Source organism: Callospermophilus lateralis, chromosome 16 (assembly GCF_048772815.1).
Source record: "Callospermophilus lateralis isolate mCalLat2 chromosome 16, mCalLat2.hap1, whole genome shotgun sequence".
Taxonomy (NCBI): Eukaryota; Metazoa; Chordata; class Mammalia; order Rodentia; family Sciuridae; genus Callospermophilus; species Callospermophilus lateralis.
The window spans coordinates 91,131,730-91,153,227 of record NC_135320.1 but is presented as its reverse complement, the minus strand read 5'-3'; the positions used below and the strand labels follow the sequence as shown (position 1 = coordinate 91,153,227).

Genomic DNA, 21,498 nt, shown 5'->3' with positions numbered 1-21,498 from the left:
TGGGCGCCCTGCTGTGCTGTGTCCGTGGGAGTGGGTTTGCCGCCATCTCCCACGCTCCTAGTGCTGGGGGAGGCCTAGTCGCGGATCTCGGGCACTTAAATTCAGGACGAAACGAGTGCCCTTTTCCCCGCCCCGCTCGTGGTTTTCGGGGTCGGGCCTGCAGGTGCAAGTGTCTGGTCGCCGTCGCGTCTCGCGCCTGGGTGGGGCGGGGCGTCCCGGCAGGCTGTGCGTGCTGCCGCTACGGGTCCTCGTAGGCGCCGCAGGGCCTTCTGGGGACTGCAGTTCCGGGTGGCGAGGGCGGGCCTCGGTTTCCCGGCGGGCAGCGCGGCCGGGCGGTTGTCGCGGGCCGTCGCGGGCAGCAGAAGCGGTTCCGGCTGCGGCTCTGCGGGCGGGCGGACGGGCGGCGAGTTGAGCGGGCCGGGGGGCGGGGATGCGGAGCCGCCGCCGCCGCCTGAGAACCTGAGCGTCGCCGGGCCCCGCCCGCGCGGTCACCACAGTCTGAACGCGCCGCGCTTCCCGAGCGCGGGCCGGGCCCAGCGCCGGCCGCACCGCGTCTGGGTCCCGGCGGCCCGCCCCCCGCGCGCCGCCTCGCCCGCGCGCTCGGCGCTCATGCGGGCCGAGCCCCGCCCCCCGGCCCGAGCCAGCGCGCGCCGCCCGCCCGCACCATGCTCAAGTGCATCCCGCTGTGGCGCTGCAACCGGCACGTGGAGTCGGTAGACAAGCGGCACTGCTCCCTGCAGGCTGTGCCCGAGGAGATCTACCGCTACAGCCGCAGCCTGGAGGAGCTGCTGCTCGACGCTAACCAGCTGCGCGAGCTGCCCAAGGTGAGCGGCCGCCGCACCTGCCATCCTGACGCCCAAGGCTCGGCGCCCGGCGGACTGGACGGGTACTGTCCCGCTGCGGCTGCCGGCTGGAGCGAGACCTCGGCGGACGCTGCCGGGCGGGGCACCGAGCTGCAAGCCGGCCCGGCTGGTTCTTACTGGCCAGAGCCCCGCCCCGGTCGGCCACCCCCACCCCCACCGCCTGCACTAGCACCAGGTGGCAGCGGTCCTTGGGTCCTGCCTGGGGATGGGGTCGAAGAGCTGCTGAATGAAACCCGTGCACGGGGGCGAGGGAGGGAGATGGGACCAGGGTAGAAGGTGGACCTGGCGTGGCAGTGGATACAACTTGCGGGGCTGCTCTGAAGGTGAGGTCCTGGAATTCTCCCTGCACTGCCGCCTTTCCCTTTGGGTGCGAGCTGGGTGGGGCCTCCTAGAGTGCCCGGCCTGTCAGGTTTGTTCTCTGCAACCTCTCTGTGGGGTCAACTCTCATGTCTCCCGATTCTTCAGCTTGTTTTCTTCTAGGGTCTTCCCAAAATCCCTAGAAAGGAGCCAAGGGAAAGCAGATCATGAAAGATTTCTTTTTCAAGAACATGGGTCTAAATGATCTGTTGTCCAGGGGTTGGGTGCCATGGAGGGCGTGGCTTTGCTCTGGGCAGTTCTGTGTTTTGTGGTCACCAACAGAACTTGTCTGTGTGCCCTGTGATTCCTGTGTATGGCATTGAATGTTTTGTGGTAGTTTGCTGTTTTTAGGGTTTTTCCCCCCCTTTCTTTTTGTGGGTTTTGTTGAGCTTTTATTGATTATTGTCAGAAAGCAGCAGTAAGCACCATTGGGGGGGTCCCTCGGTGACTTATCTGTGGATGAAAGAAGTTTTTAGGGTGGTGGTTGTAAGTCTGAGGGTCACTCTGGGCAGCTTCTCAGCTGGGCCAGTTACATGAGAGATGCAACAGATATGGAGGCTCCTGTGAGGTGATCAGGGGACGAGATGTCAAGTGGAAATGGAGTCTGACCAGGGCTGGGTGCTGTGTGTTTCTCTGTTTTCCTCTCAGCAACTGGGGCATCATGGCTAGATCCCTGTACCTTGTGACCTGGGGCAGGAAGAGGTTTAGAGACCTGGGACTTTCTAAGTGTTCAGGAGCCCTTTTCTTTTTTTCTTTCTTTCTTTTTTTTCCTTTTTTTTTTTTTTAATACTTATTCTTAAGTTCTACATGGATACAACATCTTTATTTTACGTTTATGTGGTGCTGACGATTGAACCCAGTGCCTTGTGCATGCTAGGCAAGCGCTCTACCACTGAGCCACAACTCCAGGCCCCTCAGGAGCCCTTTTCTGTCCTCGGGGGTTGCAGCTGTGGGAACCATTCCCTGACTGTACCCCCTACTCACAGCCCTTCTTCCGGCTGCTGAACCTGCGCAAGCTAGGCCTCAGTGACAACGAGATTCAACGGCTGCCTCCTGAAGTGGCCAACTTTATGCAGCTGGTGGAGCTGGACGTGTCCCGTAATGGTAGGTGGGCAATACAGGGTGAGACAAGGAGCTCCTGGCAGCTGTAGGCATCTCTCTCTGGTGACCTTCCCACAGATATTCCTGAAATACCTGAGAGCATCAAGTTTTGCAAAGCCCTAGAGATTGCAGACTTCAGTGGGAATCCTCTGTCCAGGTGAATTCAGTGTGGGGATCAGTGTGACTGTGGGAGTCTTGTAGCCCTGCTCTGAATATCTGAGGTTCTTTGCTTTCCCCTTCCTCTGCCAGACTCCCTGATGGCTTCACACAGCTGCGCAGCCTGGCTCACCTGGCCCTGAATGACGTGTCCCTACAGGCACTGCCCGGGGATGTGGGCAAGTGAGTGCTGCTTGTGAACTGGTCTGGGGGAGGATCAGCTTGGCTTGCCTCCCTCAGTCTCAGCCCTGGTCTCTCTCTCAGTCTGGCCAACCTAGTGACCCTGGAGCTCCGGGAGAACCTGCTCAAGTCTTTGCCTGCGTGAGTATGCTGGGCCTCCACCTTGCATGGGCGGAGCGATGCTGGGCCTGGGCCTTGAGACCACACCAAGACTATCTCTTATGCAGGTCCCTGTCTTTTCTGGTCAAGCTGGAACAGCTGGATCTGGGAGGCAATGACCTAGAAGTGTTGGTATGGTGGGAGCCATTGGGTGGGGCACAGGGGTGTAAGACAGTTACTCCTGGTAGGCAAAGCAGGGCATCTCTGAGGCCACACTGGTTTCTCCTGTCCTTATCCCTTGTTTTAGCCGGACACTCTGGGAGCTCTGCCCAACCTGCGGGAGCTGTGGCTGGACCGGAACCAACTGTCAGCACTGCCCCCGGTGAGTGAGGGTGGGACTGGCCTCCTACCTCCAGCTGCTGTCCTCTGACCCTGTGCCTGCCCTTAGGAGCTCGGGAACCTAAGGCGTTTGGTGTGTCTGGATGTGTCTGAGAACCGGCTAGAGGAGCTGCCGGTAGAGCTGGGGGGTCTGGCACTTCTCACAGACCTGCTGCTGTCCCAGAACCTGCTGCAGCGGCTTCCTGATGGCATTGGTCAGTGCACCCAGGGGGGCCTAGGGGTTGCATGCCCTGGTCAGGCGGCCCCACAAGCTGTAAGCAAAGGTACTGGTGGGCTTTAGGTGAGGGTTCTTATGTCATCCAAGCTGGAAGCATCTCAAGGAAGGGTCCTGAGACATCTGGGTATCAGCCTACAGGGGCAGGGTAGCTCACGTGGCAGAGTGGGTTCAGGGCTTATGAACATGGATAGCGGGCATAGTGTTTTCCCAGAAGAAGTCAGGTGGACAGGGCTGTTTCAGGTCTGTAGTGGAGAAGACGGGAGGGTGAGCACAGGTCTGCTGCAGCTCAGGGTTCTCGGGGTCCTCTGAGGAGCCATGGGATCTGGCTGTCTTCATGCAGAAAGCTGGTCTGTACTGGAGGGTTGGGTCAAGCGTTCAGGTTTGCCCCTTGGCCCCACTCAGCCTGATCACTGTGTTTCCCTGACACCAGGTCAGCTGAAGCAACTGTCTATTCTGAAAGTGGACCAGAATCGCCTGTGTGAGGTGACTGAGGCCATTGGTGACTGTGAGAACCTCTCTGAGCTGATCCTCACAGAGAATCTGCTAACGGTAGGCAACCCTGGCTACCAGGCAGAGAGGTGCTCAGTTCCTAAGGAGTTGTCCTCAGCGTCATCTTGAGACGATGGGGCCTGGAGTGGGTAGAGTACAGTGAGAGTGCCAGCGCATAGCAAGAGCTGGAGGGGCTGCTAGCACCATATGTGTTGCGTGCTAGCAGATGCTGGTGGCCAGGCTTGTTGGGGGTCTGTCTCTCTGTGTCCCCTGCTGGGACAAACTCAGGTGGAGAATACTTTGGGTCAAAGAGGGAGCTCCCTGGTAGGCGCCAGGGCAGGGTGGGGTCTGTTGGCTAGGGCAGGGCCCTGCCAGGTGGAGTAGAGAGCTAAGGTTCTGTTTTTCGTAGTGTGTGTTGTGCTGGGCGAGGGCCAGAGGGGAGGGACTGGTAAGAACGGGTCTGAATTTGGAACGGATGTGGATCCGGACATGGGGGCCGCCTTTCAAGTACGTCTGTTCCTTGCAAAGCGGTACAGAGGAAAGTTTATGGAATGGGGTTGGAGTGGTTACCAACCTTGCTACAATCCTGTGGGCAAGGCATCTGGACTGCCCCTTCACACAGGATGTCTGTATCTCAGTGAGGAGAAGAGAGAGCAGCGAGGCCAAGGGGCAGACAGAGCAGGAGCTGGCCCATGCATCAGAGGGGCCCACAGGCACTTAGCCCTGAAACGTCTGTACCACAGTACCTGCAGGAGAGGTTCATGGACAGTGTAGTCAGAAGTTTTGGGTGGCCTGACTGGGTTTGGTGCCAGCGCGCAGGCGGGTACAGAGCAAGGGATACAGCTTAATTCTACATCCCTGATGCCCAGAGGCCATGGGGATCCCTGGCTAAAGCTGATCATGGTTTCCATTATCCTTAATTTGCCCCAAAGGATTCTCCTTTTTTTCTTTCATACCCCAGGGGTCTTCTGCTGACTTCTGACCCCTTTTTCTCCTGGCCAGGCCCTGCCCCGCTCTCTGGGCAAGTTGACCAAGCTCACCAACCTCAATGTGGACCGGAATCACCTTGAGGCACTACCACCTGAGATCGGAGGCTGTGTGGCACTTAGTGTTCTCTCTTTGAGGGATAATCGCCTGGCTGTCCTGCCTCCTGAGCTCGCCCGCACGGCCGAGCTGCACGTGCTTGATGTAGCTGGGAACCGGTGAGTGTCCACCTGGCCCTTGGGCACTGGTCGTGTCCCTAGCACACACTGACTGTGCCCACCTGGCCCAGGCTACGGAGTCTGCCGTTCGCGCTCACTCACCTCAACCTCAAGGCACTGTGGCTGGCTGAGAACCAGGCGCAGCCCATGCTGCGGTTCCAGACTGAGGATGATGCCCAGACTGGCGAGAAGGTGCTCACCTGCTACCTGCTGCCCCAGCAGCCTCTGCCCGGCCTCGGTAAGGTTGCTGGCAGCTGTGGCTTTGACTAGGTGGACAAGGCTCGGGGCCAGCCTAGGCCTCTGACGTTTGTCTCCTGCAGAGGACTCTGGGCAACAGGGGAGCCCCTCAGAAAGCTGGAGTGAAGCCCCTCTGAGCCGAGTCAGCGTCATCCAGTTCCTGGAGGCCCCTGAGGGTGACGAGGATGCTGAGGAGGCCGCTGCTGAAAAGCGGGTATGGGGGGCATGGGGACCCTGGGTGTGCCTGCTCCTCGCCCCTGCCTGACCCCTGCCCTGCCTCTGTGCTTCATCCCTGTCCCCGACACAGGGCCTGCAGCGTCGGGCCACTCCCCACCCCAGCGAGCTGAAGGTGATGAAGAGGGGAATGGAAGAACGCCGCAGTGAGGCCTGCCCTTGCACACCAGGCCCTGGCCCGTCCTCACCCACAGAGGAGGTAGGCATGACGGTGGCACCTGGCAGATAGCTCTCCCCAGCTCCCAGCCACCAAACCCTGGATGGAGCATCTGTTCTCAGAGTGGGGCTCGGGGAGCAGCCTGGGGGAGCTGTGAGAGGCTGAGGTGCAGGGCAGACTGGGTGCTGGGAGCTCGTGCAGTGTGCATATTGGGATCAGAGTAGGGTGCTCAGGGCCTGTGCCAGTCACGTGCTGGTGACACAGGATGGCGGTCTGGGAAGGGGTAGGACCTCTTCCCCAGGCACTTGTGTGGCTACCTGGACACAGTCAGTACTGGGGAGGGATCTGGTGCTACAGCAGAGCGGGCTTGGCGCGCTCAACTGACATCAGGATCTGGGAGCATTTTTGATCCTTGACAGCAGCAGAACCAGCGAGTGGGATGGTGAGCAGAGGGCATGTGCTGGCTGGCAGGGCCACCTGCCCTTGGCTGGGGGAGCCTCACGTCAGGCCCATGTCTTCATGGGAATTTGTATGGTCCTCATTCCTCCACTTTTGGGGAGAGCCATTCCTAGGGGCTGGGCTGCATTGTGATTTTGTGTTTCAATAGCTCTGGAGGCTCAGTTCCCAGGGGCCTGGGCTACTGCAGGGTTGAGCCTGCTTAGGATGCTGTGCTTGGGATAGCCCAGGCAGAGGGCCTGTGGGCAGCCTGATACCACTGTCTGCAGCAGGAAAAGAGGCTGAGTGCAGAGTCAGGCTCGAGTGGAGGCTCCGGCCCACCTACCAGCACAGCCTCTGAGGGCGAGCCTGAGGGCCCGGCAACTGAGGCACAGCAGGAAGCCACACCACCCAGCCAGGAGGAAGACACAGAGGAAGACTACGTTGAGGTGAGGATGGTCAGGGAGAAGGTGGACCAGGCTTTAGCAGCTAGAGTATAGACTGCCTGCCTTGTGCCCCAGCCAAGCAGGTGTGTGATTAGGGTTGATTTCCACGTGGACGGTCACCAGGCTGAGGCAGACAATGGCCAGATAAGAGTGGAGTGTAGGGCAGGTTTCCCTTAACAGCTGGGCAAAGGAGTAGGGATGGGGTGATAGTCCTGGGTGCAGGCAACATGTTGCAGGAGTTTCCTGGAGGATGCAGGCTGGTGAAGGGTTCCCACCCCACAGCCAGGTTCAGCAGTGTCAGGTCCATCATCTACCTACTGTCCCCAAATGGCCCCCTTTTCTGACCCATGTAGGTACTCCATTGGTCTTTGCATATCATAAAGTCTCCACTTGTATGCTCTGTGTCTATAGAAAGAGCATCCTCGACGCTGGTCTTCTGGGGCTGGTGGTTGTGTGTCTCTTACCAAAAGTGTCCTGAGTCCCTATCCTTGGCACAACAGGGAGCCTCCCTGAGACTCTGGGGTGTACCCAGCTACAAAGCCTGGCTCCCTGGAAGGAGAGGGGGGTCTGGGCCTTGCTCCCACCCTTGTGTTCTCATCCGCACAGCCCACAGTACACTTTGCAGAGGATACACTGCTGCCCGGTGAAGATGGCGAGAGTGAGGAGGGGCAGCTTGAGGCCCCCTGGCCCCTGCCAGGTGGGAGGCAGCGGCTCATTCGCAAGGACACACCCCACTACAAGAAGCACTTCAAGATCTCCAAGCTTCCGCAGCCTGAGGCTGTCGTAGCCCTTCTGCAGGGGATGCAGCCCGACGGGGAGGCCCCTGCAGGGCCTGGTACCTGGCACAATGGCCCCCACATGCCCTGGGCTCCTCGGGCCCAGGAGGAGGAGGAGGAGGAGGAGGAGGAGGAGGAGGAGGAAGACAGGGCTGAGGAGGAAGGCGAGGCCACTACAGAAGAGGAGGACAAGGAGGAACCTGCGACTTCTGCACCCTCTGTCAAGGTGGGTCTCACGTGCACTCCTCTCTGGCCCTCCTAGGGTACCTGCATGGAGGCCAGCCCAGTCCTGCCCAGTGGCTGAGCCCCTCAGGTCAGGCCTCCATCCACTGGCCTCCTGGCTGCCTGGAGGAGGGGTGGGTGCATCTCTGTGTGCGCCTCACTACAAGTCCCCAGGGTCGGCCTTAGCTGAAGCCCTGACATGAGTGTCTGCCATGATCAGCAGTGTTGTCCCCATGTGCCCCTCTCAGTCCCTGGGCACCTCCGCTCTAGCACTGACCTTCATCGAGGCTCACAGTGACCCTCTGGGCCAGTGTTTGCCTGTTAGACCTGCAGGCCAGCAGGACCCAGAAGCTGAGGGAGGGCAGTTGCACTCCATACCCTCAGCCTTTTGGGCACAGGGGCGCTGGCAGGATGCTCTCCTCTCTGAGAGCTGCTGGCTCCCAGGATCCTCCCTGCCTAGCCATGACTTGGCCAGGAGGCCCTGCTGCTGGCATGCAATTTGTCCTGTGGGTCTGACGGTCACTCTTCTTCCTTGCAAGACATCCCTGGCTCCCAGCAGATTCTTGGGGAATTGTCTTGTGCCTTCCTGATCTTCAGTTTGTTCTCAATGGCTCATAACAGGTCCCTTCTGCTCATGGGGACCCTTGATGCCAAAGAAAGCCCCAGGCTGCCCAGAGGACCCACCTTCCCCACCCCCATGATGCCCCTACCCTGAGCATGGGCTGATGACGTGGCAGTGAGAAGCCTGGGGTCCTATCAGGGATGGCTAGGCCTGGGCTCAGCCCCACTCTGGAGCTTCCCCCCAGCCAGCCCAACCCTACCGTCTGTCAGGTCTGCAGCCTTGTGTCATAGACAGAGGTAACCCTTGTCAGTGCCAGGAACAAGTTGGGAGGGACTGGCTCAGGCGGCAGGAGCTTGGTGTGGTCTTCCTTCTGTCTTGTCTGCTCATGGCTGGGCTGGTGAGGTGGTGGAGGTCCCTGGCGGTGGCTAACCTGCATGCCTCGCTGGTCCTGTCCTAACAGGGCGTGTCGTTTGACCAGGCCAATAACCTGCTGATAGAGCCTGCTCGCATTGAGGAGGAAGAGGTCTGTACTGCTCACTGCTGCTCTGTGCTCTGGGCCCGGGTCTGCTGCTGACCTTGCTTCCTGGGCTGCGGGTTCTTGCCTCTCCCCACCCCATCACTTAAGCATAGACCCTTTCCCAGAAGAGCTCTTGGCAGCTGCTACAGAAATGGGGTCCTGGGGCTGCCCCGATAGGGCCTGCTGGTCTTTTGGCAGAGGCAGCACATCTCTGTCCCCCACTGCAGCCTTTCTTGTAGAGGACAGAGGGCCAACGCCAGGCCACCCGTGTTCATTCTCTGCAGCTGTGACTGCCCCATGCCTCAGATACCTCCCAGCTCCTCTTCTGCCTCTGCTACCCTGGCAGGCAGAGGGACCTCAAAAAGAAACCAAAAGGAGCTGTCTGTGGCTGGCCTTCCTGTGCCGCAAGCACACAGACGGCTCAAGCCCTCCCAAACACGGTGTCTGCTCTGTTTCCAGCTGACCCTCACCATTGTGCGCCAGACTGGGGGCCTTGGCATCAGCATCGCAGGAGGCAAGGGTTCCACCCCCTACAAGGGAGATGACGAGGTGAGCAGCTGCCCCAGGCTGTAGCTGCCCTGGGCTCTCTACCGCCCCAGACCTGCCTACACTCACTGGCCCAGAGGCTTCTGCTCCAAGGGGTGTTGGATGCCTGCCACCAACCCCACGGTTCAGTCTTCTGTGTGCTTTGCCTGCACTTGGCCACCAGCCCCAGAGTGCACAGGCTGGGCCCAAGGCAGCAGGCAGACGGGGATGTGTGCGCGTGGGAGTTCACAGTCCAGAGCAGCTTGTGGAGGGCTCAGCTTGTTTCTCTTCTGCAATCTGGTCTTCCCTCACACACTCTGGGCGTAGTGCTGGGGTCAAAGCCCTGACCCGCACTTTCTACTTTCTGGACGTAGGACCCACAGTGGTCTCTAGTTAGGCCGTATGTCTTCCTTCAGGTTTTTGGGGATCTTTGCAGCATCCCCAGAGAGCAGGCTGGGCTAGGGTCTGAAGGGACCAGGTCTCCCTCCAGTAAGTGCCTCCTGGCCTCCCAGAAAGGGCAAGACAGAAGGCTCTTAAGGAATCCCCAACTCCTGTCCCCAGGGTGTCTTCATTTCTCGGGTGTCTGAGGAGGGCCCTGCGGCCCGGGCTGGAGTCCGAGTGGGCGACAAACTCCTTGAGGTGAGTAGTGACTGCTGGCCAGTTACACCTGTGCTCTGGGGTGCCATCTGGGCTGTTGAGGTATTTAGTTGTGCCTATCGGATGGGGGAACTGTACCCTCTCCAGAAGCCCTGAGCCCAAGACCCCAGGAGCTGTCTACCAGCCCCCAGGATTCCCCCAAACCCTTTTTGGGCAGGATGTGTAGTGCAGGCACCTAAAACCCCAGAATCGGGAGGGCTTGGAAAGGGGTCAGACCCCAGCAGGTTGGGGGGCTCAGATCCTTGTGAGAGACTTGGCACCCCCACCAGGGCACCTGGCTATTGGATATAGGCTGTGCCCTTCCTGTGGGGACAAGGGTGAGGGCCCTGAGGGTATCAGAAGAGGGCTGGTGCTCCTCCTGCTCTCCTGCTCAGCTCTCATCCCAGCCTCTCTTGGGGGCTCCTGTCCAAGGTGGTGTGTGAGTATGGGGTCGGTGACCTGGTAATCCTGGGCATTCTCTGGGGCTGCTCAGACAGACCCAGATGGTAGGTTTCCAGAAGCAAGGTCAGTGGTGTGGACTGTTCCAGGGGCATCTGCCTGTGCTCTGGGAACCGGCATGGGTGGGGACGAAACCTACTGGGAGCTCTGGGTACCCCCTCTCCCTGCCCTTCCCATCCATGGAGGGAAGCGTGGGCAGAGGCCACACGAGCCCGCGTTATGGCGTCAGTGCTCAGGTGTCGGGGTAGCCGCAGCTGGGTGCTGACGTGTGCCGGGCCTCCCACACCTACAGGTGAACGGCGTGGCTTTGCAGGACGCTGAGCACCATGAGGCTGTGGAGGCCCTCCGAGGGGCAGGCACAGCCGTGCAGATGCGCGTGTGGCGGGAACGCATGGTAGAACCTGAGAACGCAGTCACCATCACACCCCTGCGGCCCGAGGACGACTACAGCCCCCGAGAGCGGCGGGGAGGCGGCCTGCGCCTGCCCCTGCTGCAGCCTGAGCTCCCTGGGCCTGTGCGTCAGTGCCATGTGGCCTGCCTGGTGCGCAGCGAGAAGGGGCTGGGCTTCAGCATTGCTGGAGGGAAAGGCTCCACACCCTACCGGGCTGGTGACGGGGTAAGGCAGGGTGGCTGGGGGTGCAGGGAGGGGTCTGGGGCATCTGTGCCTGCTGGCCTCACACTGGCGGCTCCCCCATCCCTGCAGGGCATCTTCATCTCCCGCATTGCTGAGGGTGGTGCTGCCCATCGAGCAGGCACGCTGCAGGTTGGCGACCGTGTTCTCTCGGTGAGTGGGATGGGCACGGCCTGCCCAGTGCCTTGTCCTGCCCATCCTTTCTGACCTGAGTGTCCCCTCACAGATCAACGGGGTGGACATGACTGAAGCCAGGCATGACCATGCTGTGTCACTGCTGACTGCTGCCTCCCCCACCATCGCCCTGCTGCTAGAACGGGAGACAGGGGGACCCCCTCCCTCCAGCTCCCCCCAACTTTCCTCCCCAACTCCCACTGTTGCTGCTGCCACCACCACGACCACTGCTGTCCCTGGAGAGCCTGGGCTGCCCAGGCTGGCCCCTGGTCTCCTGGCTGCTGCCTTAGAAGGACCGTACCCAGTGGAGGTGAGCCTCTAACTGCCCCCTGCCAGGCATCCGCTCCGCTCTGCTGTGGGTGTGGACTCCCAGAGCCCCTGCTCATGGCCCTGCAGCCACTCTGGGCAGAAAGGAACTTGCACATTTTTCCCCGTGTGCCTGAGAAACGGATACCCCCTCCACCAGCTGCCTCCTTGCTGTGGTCCACCTGCCCCACACCACCTCCCTGCCAGGCCACCCATGAGGACACAGGCTTCAGCTGCATGGGTGTCTGGGCAGTGGGGTTTTGCAGAGGCAGTGGGAATCCCTGCAGGTGCCTGGGGCTCCCTGAACTCTGTTCCCAGCCACAGAGACCAGCAGTTCCCCTACTTCTTTCCACTCTTTCCCTTCTCTGAGGCCTGTCCCATGTCCCCAGGAGGTTCGTCTGCCTAGGGCTGGGGGCCCCCTGGGGCTCAGCATTGTTGGGGGCTCTGACCATTCCAGCCACCCGTTTGGTGTCCAGGAGCCTGGCGTATTCATCTCCAAGGTAGTTAGAGGGCCTGGTGGGTGGCTCTGGACAGAGGGGACCTGTCCTGCCCACCCTGGGGGGCCCACCGGCTGCTGCCTTCCTCTTCAACAGGTGCTCCCACGCGGCCTGGCTGCTCGCTGTGGCCTGCGGGTGGGGGACCGCATTCTGGCAGTAAATGGGCAGGATGTTCGGGAGGCCACTCACCAAGAGGCGGTCAGTGCCCTGCTCCGGCCCTGCCTGGAACTGTCCCTGGTGGTGCGGAGGGACCCTCCACCTCCAGGCATGCGGGAGCTCTGCATCCAGAAGGCCCCTGGGGAGAAGCTGGGGATCAGCATCCGTGGGGGTGCCAAGGGCCATGCAGGGAACCCCTGCGACCCCACAGACGAGGGCATCTTCATTTCCAAGGTAAGGACCCTGCCCTTCTGCTTCTGTAGGCAGGTCCCAGTTCAGAGTCTCAGGTGGGTCTCTCCACAGGTAAGCCCTACGGGGGCAGCCGGGCGTGACGGCCGGCTGCGCGTGGGGCTGCGGCTGCTGGAGGTGAACCAGCAGAGCCTACTGGGCCTGACACACGCAGAGGCCGTGCAGCTGCTGCGCAGCGTGGGTGACAGCCTGACCGTGCTCGTCTGTGAGGGGTTTGACACCAGTGCCACCACAGCCTTGGAGGTTAGTGACCACTCTGGGGATCAGGTGCCGTCTCAGTACTGTCCCAAAGGGTTGTGATGAGCTGACCCTCGTGTGGGCTGGGCAGCAGAGCCTTCCACAGTCTGAGCCAGCTGCAGGTGGGAGCTGTGGGCATACCCCATGCCAGGCTGCCTTCTCTCCAGAGCCCTGGCCACTGTGCCTTCTGGAGACTCCTGCCTGGGCAGGATGAAGCACTGTGTCTGGGCAATGGCAGGATCTGGTTCTATGAGAAGAGGTCCAGCCATAGGCCTTGGGCAGGGAGCACCTGAGTGGGCGTGGTAGGTGGCTGACAGGGAGCTGTGACCTCCTGTTCTCCCTGGCCCAGCCTGACCCCAGGGTCTCTGGTGGCCTGTCATCAGAGTTCACTCCCCACCATCTTATCTGACTGCTCTGTGCCCCAGAGCAAGAGCTCAGACTGGGGCAGAGACGCAGATGGGGCGTCAGCCACTTCCCAACGCTTGCGGAGAGGAGGGACCAGGGCTAGGCCCAGGAACCTTGCGTCCTGGACAGGCTGTCTTCATCCAGTGGTTTCGGCCCTCTTGTCTCCCACCAGCTGTCAGTGAGGCCCCTCGGCACCATTGCCTGAAGGCCCAAACAGGCCTCCAGAAGACTTTTACCTGCAGTAACCACCAGCTTTGCCCAAAGGGCACCCTTGCTGGTCACAGTGGTCTGTGGGACACGGTGCCGTGTCACCACTCTGCCTGGCTTCCACTTCTTGCCCTGGTTTCTGGGATAGTCAGCCACCCTGGGTTGGCTCTTACAGTGGATCTTTGGGATGGTGACTTCCTGCCAGATGCCAGCTAAAAAGACACCACTGGCTGAGAGCCATAGACAGCATCTTCTCACAGGCCCCTCGAGGGCCTGCCCTGTGGGAAACCATGTGTCTTCATCCCAGTCGCCATGGCAGGACTTGAGCTGGCCATCCTCCCCCTTTGCTGTCCATGAGGGAGTGCTGGTAGATTGGGGAATGAGTTTCTCTATGCCCGAGTGGTCTGGTTCCAGAAGGCGTTTTGCCTTTTCTTCACTGATCTTAAAGTGTGCATTTAACGTATGTTGTTCAAGACATTTAGTTATTTCAAACTTAGAGAAAGGACACCGTGGGGAAGGGTGCGAACTTCCACCAGAGTAGGGCTGGCTTGCCCAGGTGACGCCAGGCCTGTGTTCCCTCACCTGGTGTCGACTCCTCTGGAGGGTTACAGCTAAAGTCTGGGCAGGTGTCCTCCACAGCTGAGGGCAGAGGGCCCTGAGCAGGGCCAAGAGCCCCTGGACCGCTGCCTGTGAGAGCTGTGTGCTTTCCCTGGGAGTGTCGGGACTCCTCGGGACCTGAGGCTGCTGTCACCCCACAGGTGCCCACCCACCGTCCTTGGGCACAGGTGACCCATGTGTGCTCTGTAGCACATAGCTGTGTTATCTTTGTTTCCTTTTTAAAATTGTGTATTTTAGTCACAAAAAAACTGTGATTTTTATGAAGTCGTCTGGAAGACCTCTGCTTTTGCAGATCATGAAGACATGGTCCTGTTTTCTGCCAGCACCTCTGTGGTTTTCTTAAACATGCAGCTCTGTGTCCATCTGGAGTTGTTGTTCAAGGGGAGGGCAGTGTGCCCTGACTGGCCCTAACCTTCGTCTCCTGCTGACCTGGGGGAGATGCGACTGTGCTGTGTGCTCAGCCCCAGGTGTTCCGGGGCTTGACTCGGGACTAGGTCCCCGTGCCAGCTGCATACTGCCATTTTACATTGCAGTGTGTCCCAAAACCTCATCACCCACGTCACTCGTTCTTTTGTCTCCTTGAGAAGTGCTGTGTGTTGTGTTTTGCTTCTGAGTGAATCTGCCAGGCTCCATAACAGGAATTGGTTGGGGCCCTGGTATTTGGGGCGAGTTATTCTTAAGCATATTCCTAGGTTGCTCTTGTTCTTGGTTCCCGTAAGCCCTGGCCAGCTACTGTGCTTCCATAGCAGAAGCCCTGTGGTCCACAGCAGTGACATGGGGCCTCCTTCCCGGTGCCTGCTGATGGACTGTTTCATTCCCTGTGCAGCATTTGCTGTAGTTTCTTTGTGGTCCTTGCTGTTTGTAACGGTGAGAACTGACACGTTGAGTTTTCTGAAGTGATCTTCACATTGGTGGGCTCAGTTGGCTGGTTGGCCCACCGAGGTGCCGGCCCCATGCGTGGCACTCAAGAGAAAGAGGAGCCCATGTTGAAACCCAGGACTCCACAGCAGCGTCTGGATTCCTGGCTTCTCACGAATCTCAAAGGACCCTGCACAGCTGGCCCTTGTCTACCAGGACTCTCTGACCCCCCCTGGGAATGGGACAGGTGTTTGTCCTCACCCTCACAATTTTTCCTAAACTGGGCCCACTTGAGTCATCTTGGCCTCACACCTGTGGCATCATTTGCCTGCCACATGCCCCGCCAGCTGGTGAGTGGCATATTCCCGCCTCCCCCGTGCTCTGACAGTGGCACAGCGTGTGCTAGAACTTGCCTGGCCTGTGATCTAGGGCTGATGCAATTTGAGGGCTCTTGCACAGTTTGGATAAATGCAGGGTCTTGCTGGCCACCAGGCCTTGGGCAGGTACTGGGCTTCTACTCCTGGTCTCTGTTTGTAGAGGGGCAGCGGCAGGGCCTGCCTCAAGAGGGACAGATAGCCCAGCAGCTCAGCAAGCACCCACCTGACCACCATGTGCCAGGCCCCTGAGCAGGCTGCTCCATGTGGACTTGGAGACTTGTCCCTTGGCCTCCTGTGCGTCAGGTGCAGAGGACTCGCTGCCACCTTTCTCTTCCTCTGGAGTTCTCTGCAGACCTACGGTCTACCTTATATTCAGCCGCTGGCCAAAGTCTCCCACACCGACGGTCCCTGGCCATGCAGTCTGACATAAGGATCTTTCAGCTTTCTGGTGTTGCAGAGGCAAAGGGCATGTGGTCACAATTACAGTTTGAATTTGGATTTGGACTTTCTGGGCTGGAGGTTCTGTGTGTGTGTGAATCTCCTGCTTCTCATCAGGCTTCCCCGCCGGCTTGAGCCCCCGCTGATGGTGCCTGAGCGAGGGCTGTCGTGGCTGCTGACCCCTCGGAGGACATACTGTCCCTTACCATGTTTGTGTTACATACTTGTCCATCAGTGCATGGTTCCACTTATTTCGTGAGTGATTGTTGTCACAGTTTATGTTGGTGCTCAGGTTGTCCCAGCCTTGGCTGGGAAGGCACTTGAGGCAAGGTTGGGTCCTCTGGACTCCACCTGCCCTCTCCAGCACTTTCTTCTTCACTCCAGGTGTCTTAGCTGGTCTCCCTCTTTCCTGCCCAGCCCTGGGGTAGCTGTTTCTCGCCAGCACTGGTTCCTTCAGGGAAGGTGATGAGAAGACAGGGTGTGACCTCTGAGTGGTGCTTTGCTTTCGGGGCGTGTGTTCTTTGTGTGTCCAGTGGCCAGCAGTTGCTGCCTCCCATTATTTCTGGAGCTGCAGGCTGCTGAGCTCACTCGGTGGCCCACCCACCTTTGCAGGCAGCACCACAGGTCAGCCCTTCTATATCTGAGCAGCCTTCTCGGATGTGGGATTCTCTCTCAGTCCTTCTGTATTCGATGGTCCTTCCCACCCCACAGGGCCTGCTGCCTCTCTTGGGCCAGCCTTCCAAAAGGTCGAGGAGCAAGGTTCTGCTCTTGATGGCCAGCGTTGTCCGAATCTGAGCCACGGAGCAAGCCTGCCCTGTACTGGGGTTCTGTCCAGAGCTCATGCTCCTGCTGGCCTTGGCGGAAACCACACAGCTGAGTTTGTGTCTCAGCCTATAAGGAGCATCCCTCCACGGTGGGGACCTGCCCGTGGTCAGGGTGGTTGTTGGTGCCTTCTTTTGCACCGTGCTGCTTCCCGCTCCTCCCTGTTCTGCTGTCGGTGGCAGAGCCATGCGGGTTCCTTTGGTGCCTTGTGGAGTGGAAGTGAGCTCTTGTTCCTGTGTGTCCGTTGCCTGTCCACCCTTGACCCAAGCTCACCTGGGAGGGCCTCCCCTGCCCTTGCCCTGCTCCTGGGCTCATCCGCCCAGCTTCCCGCAGGCCCCTCTCCTTCAGACTGCAGTCTCTGGGTCCTGACTGAGTTCTCTCTCAGGTGTGGAACTAGTTGGGTTTTTCCTTGGCACCCTTATTCAGCACTCAGTGCACGTTCTAGATGCAGCCTGTCCTCTGGCAGCATTGGTGTCCCTTGGGGAGCTTCACCCACAAATGGCTTCCTTCCCTCCATCTTGTTGACTGCTGGTTCTTTGTTCCTGGGGCGACTACAGAGGCCACCTCAGCTGTGGTCAGCCGAGCTTGTGAGATGTCAGCTTCTGTGTTCACTGCTTGTCCCAGGCTTCAGTCTGCCCTGGAGATGGGACCTCACTGGCAGGGAACCCCACCCTCAGCCACTCCTCTCCTCTCAGGTGTCCCCAGGTGTCATTGCCAACCCCTTTGCAGCAGGCATCAGCCACCGGAACAGCCTGGAGAGCATCTCGTCCATCGACCGGGAGCTGAGCCCTGAGGGCCCAAGCAAGGTCAGAACTCCTGTGGCTGGCAGCCAGGGCCAGGGACCTGAACTGCTGATGCCTGACTTGTCTGCTCCCCTCACAGGAGAAGGAACTGCCCAGTCAGACCCCACACTGGGGACCTGAGGCTGTGGAGGCCACGGTGAGTCCCATGGGGCCTGGCTCTGTGCTCTGGGCTGCATCCTCCCCTGAAGCAGTGCAGTCCATGCCCCCGCACACAGCCCAGCTAGCAGTGTCACTCTGCTCCCCAGGGCCAGAGCCTGGAGCCCCTGAAGCTGGACTACCGTGTCCTGGCTGCTCTGCCCAGCACTGGCAGTGTGCAGAGGGTCAGTGTCCCACGTGTGCTGAGTTGCACCCTCCTGTCGCCTTGTCCATCTGCCCACCAGCCTGTCAGCTCCCTCTTCACCTGGCCAGCCACTGCCATGGGCTGAGTGCCGAGGCCACCGTGGAGGAGCCTCTGTGGGGTGGGGCACGGGCTGGGGTTGGAGGAGCCTAACCTCGTCTCACCCTGTACTTCTTGACCTTAGTCACGCGTGGAGGGGGGTCCTTTGAAAGCCCCCGACCTCTTCCTTGCCTCATCCTTACTAGTCAGCTGGGTATGGGGAACTGAGTCCAGCCTGTGGCAGGCAGAAGGGCTCCTGGGGTAGAGGCAGCTGGAAGTCACCAGAGTCTCTCCAGGCTCCTGGTGGGGGAGGGCGGGCATGAGCAGCCCTGGAATGGGTGGGCTGGAGCAGCTGCAGAGTGTCCTGGGAGGCCAGGGTGAGTGGAGAAGGGCTTAGCATTAACTGGGTGTGGCATCCAGGGCACTGGGTCTGGGGACAGACAGGAAGGACATTCAGCCCCCATTCCTCCCCAGGAGGTATAAATAACACTGGTAGAGGGTGAGCCCAGTCAGCTGCTGCTGGGAGACCCCACAGGAGTGTGAGTGCTTCAGGGGAGGGTCAGGGGGGACGCTGCTGGAGCAGTGGGGGAGGCGGTGAGTGGCCTGGTGGGCCTGGGGACTGAAGGAGCCTGCTTGGGCTTTGGGTGTGGACCCTCCTGCTGCACAAAACCTGGAGAGGGAAGCAGGGGTGGGGCCTAGCACCCTCTCATTAGGAGGGGGCACAGTGGCTGGTGGACTGTGGGAGGACTCCCTGGCTTTCACTGCTGGGGTGTCCTGGGTTTGGGGGCCACTCTGCACAGCTCTGGGCTGCAGCTGCTACTGTGAACTCACACTCAGCTAGCTGCTCAGCCCAGGCCCAATCTCCTGCCTTCTTTTTAAAAATATTTTGATTTTTTTAGTGTACACAATACCTTTGTTTTTTATTTATTTTTATTTGATGCTGAGGATGGAACCTAGGACCTCGCACATGCTAGGCGAATGCTCTACTGCTGAGCCACAACCCCAGCCCCAAACTCCTGCCTTCTGGCTGGGGCACACCCTTTGTGGTGGCCAGGCCTGTCCCGATATATCCCTGGGGGTGTGGTTGGTCAGAGAATTGAGTAGCAGCTTCTGTGCTGCCAGCATGGGTGCTAGGGACCCCCAAATCCTTTTACTCGGGGGACACAGTTCTGCCTAGCCCTCCCCCACCCACCAGCTGGTTCCTGCAGGTACCATCTGGAACAACTGGAGGGAAGATGGCGGAGGCCCCCTGCTCCCCTGGAGGCCAGCAGGTGAGCATCTCTGCTGTCCCCTGGAGTGCTGTAGATGGGTGCTGTGTGGAGCTGGCCTCCACAAGGGGGTGCTTGTGCTCCTGGAGGGGATCCAGCCCTCCCCGAACGTGGGCCAGCACCAAGGACCCACCAGTATATTCAGCCCTTGCCTGGGTCCCTCATGCCCCCCTCCTGCTGCGAGAGGAGGGGCAGGCCTCAGGCACCCCTCACCCTGCCCTGCACTTGGAGCCCAGCTGCCAGCCCAGTCCCCAAAGGCTGAGGCATTCAGGTGCATGTCCCCGCCCCTGCTGTCCAGCTTGGCTCCCTCCCTCTCTCCCTCCTTTCTTGGACCTCTGATCCTGTACTTCTCTTCTCCTTTCCCTGCCCTTTGCAGACAAAACCCGGGGTGATCCAGCCTTTGGCTCAGGCCTGGCCAAGGGGCTCCCCGGCCCCCAGGGGCAGAGGTGATCCCCGCTCCGTGAGTGTCCTGTCCCACAGGGGGTAGGGGTGGCAGTTTCCTTCCCCTCTACGGGACAGGGCGAGGGGGGGATCAGTGGCATTCCGTGGAGACAGCTGGTGGCTGGTTGGGCGGTGGCTGCAGTGGACAGCTGCCCCCCACCCCGCCTCACGGGCACTCCGCCCCCAGACGCCCTCCCCGCCCTCCCCGGAGGAGCTGCCCGCCAACGTGAAGCAGGCCTACAGGGCCTTTGCCGCAGTGCCCGCCGCACACCCTCCCGAGGACTGCGCTGCCCAGGTAGGCGGGCGCCCTGCGGTGCGGTGCACTGAGTGCGGGTGGGTGCCCGCCGAGGAACTCTGGCCGAGTGTGAGGTCCACCTCCCCAGCCCCCCGCAGCCTCCCCGGAGCAGCTCTCCTTCCGCGAGCGGCAGAAGTACTTTGAATCGGAGGTGCGGGTGCCCCAGGCCGAGGGGCCACCCAAGCGCGTGTCCCTGGTGGGTGCCGACGACCTGCGGAAGATGCAGGAGGAGGAAGGTGAGGAGGGCGGAGGAGGGGCGGGGTGTGTGTGTGTGTGCCCGCCTGACCCACCCACCTCCCCGCAGCCCGCAAACTGCAGCAGAAGAGGGCGCAGATGCTGCGGGAGGAGGCCGCGACCGCGACCACCGGGCTCAACATTGGGCTCGCTCTGGACAGGGAGGCTCCTGAGGAGGAGCACCAGGAGGACGAGCCGCTCTGGGCCGGCCTGGGCGGGTGAGCTCCGCCCCCTCCCCCCACCCTCCCCCTCTGTGCCCGGCCCCTCAACTCGCCTCCCTCTTCCCCAGGCCCAGCCCTGCATCCCCGCTGCCCGCGGGAGGCAGCGCCCCTGTGCGAACAGCCAAAGCTGAGCGGCGCCACCAGGAGCGGCTGCGCATGCAGAGCCCGGAGCTCGCGGCACCAGAGCGGGCCCTGTCCCCAGCGGAGCGCCGGGCCCAGGAAGCAGAGAAGCGGGCGCTGTGGAGGGCGGCCAGGTAAGTGGGTTCCCCACCCAGACCCCGGGGCCGCGCCGCGCCTACTCCCTGGTCTCCGCCCACCCATTGGTCTCCGCAGGATGAAGTCTCTGGAGCAGGACGCTCTGCGCGCACAGATGGTGCTCAGCAAGTCCCAGGAGGGCCGGAGCAAGCGAGGGCCCCTGGAGCGGCTGGCCGAGTCCCCGTCGCCCGCTCCCACCCCATCGCCCACCCCCTTGGAAGGTCTGTGTGTCTGGGAGGAGGGGGGTGGGTTCTGCCAGCTATGGGCCTTTCCCAATGCCAGTGTCTTGTACCCCAGATCTCGGCCTCCAGACCAGCACCACCCCCGGACGCCTGGTGAGCCGCCCGCAGCTGTCTCCCGCCCTGCACCCCTGTGGCATGGGAGCGGCGGTGCAGACTCCCCCACACCGCCCTCACCTCTCCCTCGCACTTTCTGCCTCTTCCCCCTCACGCTGTCCTTTCAAGCCCTTGTCTGGAAAGAAGTTTGACTACAGGGCGTTCGCAGCCCTCCCTTCTTCCAGACCTGTCTATGACATCCAGGTACTGGCAGTCTCCTGGCCCTTCTGCACGCGCATGGGCCCAGTGCACGCTCCTGCCACTCCCCTGTGCCTGTCCCACCTGAGCTCTGTCCACCCCTACTTTTTGCCTGCTCTTTCTCTGGTGTGGGGCCTCCCCCCTCTTCTTCCCTCCCGTTGCAGCCCAGCTGTGCTGTGTCCTCACCCAGGCTCTGTGGGCCTCAGAGCCAGGGGGACCGGCCAGGTCCACCAGGGTGGTTTCAGCCAGGTCTGGACCAGCCCTGACCAGCCCCTCTTCCCATCACAGTCGCCAGATTTTGTTGAGGATCTGAGGTCCTTGGAACCAACTCCTAGCCCTGGTAAGTCGGTGCTGGGCTGGGGGTAAGCTCCCAGGGTGCCTGGTCACCCTGGGCTTACTTCCTGTCCTTGCCCCCGCCCCGCCCCCAGGCCCTCAGGAGGAGGACGGAGAGGTGGCCCTGGTGCTCCTAGGCAGGCCCTCCCCCAGTTCCCTGGGCCCTGAAGATGTGGCGCTGTGCAGCAGCCGTCGCCCCATACGGCCTGGGCGCCGGGGCCTGGGCCCTGTGCCCTCCTAGGGGGTGGGGCCTCTCCAGACTTGGGGTGGGAGCCTGCCAGCTCCAACACCACCCTTGCCCCAGTCTTTTAACCTGGGTGTTAGCATTTTAAAGAGACCCCTCAGGGGCCTGGCCTGTGCCTGACTGCCCCACCCCCAAGCGGGTTCTCTTGGCGAGACTGTAACTAGTGACGTTTGTACAACCAAAGACTCTATTTTGTGGTTTAAGGAGAATAAAATTGACTACATTTTAACCCCTATGTGTCCCTCCATCCA

The 21,498-nt window shown here is 60.7% G+C and overlaps 1 protein-coding gene across 7 annotated transcripts; it reads left to right on the top strand.

Annotated features, from left to right (window-relative positions):
* The first annotated feature begins 635 nt into the window (after nucleotides 1-635).
* On the top strand, nucleotides 636-21,476 carry Scrib (scribble planar cell polarity protein). 7 transcript variants are annotated; one of them, XM_076835582.1, is made up of 38 exons: nucleotides 636-824; nucleotides 2,207-2,324; nucleotides 2,400-2,478; nucleotides 2,571-2,660; nucleotides 2,742-2,798; nucleotides 2,885-2,948; nucleotides 3,064-3,138; nucleotides 3,205-3,349; nucleotides 3,803-3,921; nucleotides 4,864-5,063; nucleotides 5,135-5,301; nucleotides 5,384-5,514; nucleotides 5,608-5,733; nucleotides 6,420-6,575; nucleotides 7,179-7,574; nucleotides 8,593-8,655; nucleotides 9,109-9,198; nucleotides 9,736-9,813; nucleotides 10,562-10,885; nucleotides 10,973-11,053; nucleotides 11,127-11,384; nucleotides 11,770-11,880; nucleotides 11,974-12,267; nucleotides 12,337-12,525; nucleotides 16,940-17,050; nucleotides 17,127-17,183; nucleotides 17,293-17,367; nucleotides 18,632-18,694; nucleotides 19,068-19,151; nucleotides 19,320-19,427; nucleotides 19,516-19,663; nucleotides 19,732-19,879; nucleotides 19,951-20,136; nucleotides 20,216-20,358; nucleotides 20,435-20,472; nucleotides 20,602-20,676; nucleotides 20,959-21,010; nucleotides 21,099-21,476. In XM_076835582.1, the coding sequence occupies exons 1-38, from the start codon at nucleotides 666-668 to the stop codon at nucleotides 21,242-21,244; spliced, it is 5,004 nt and encodes a 1,667-aa protein (XP_076691697.1). In that variant the 5' UTR covers nucleotides 636-665; the 3' UTR covers nucleotides 21,245-21,476. The 7 variants fall into 7 exon arrangements, with proteins under 7 accessions (XP_076691697.1, XP_076691698.1, XP_076691696.1 ...); XM_076835583.1 differs by having other exon boundaries at nucleotides 6,417-6,575; nucleotides 10,973-11,032; XM_076835581.1 differs by having other exon boundaries at nucleotides 6,417-6,575.
* The last annotated feature ends 22 nt before the right edge of the window (nucleotides 21,477-21,498 follow it).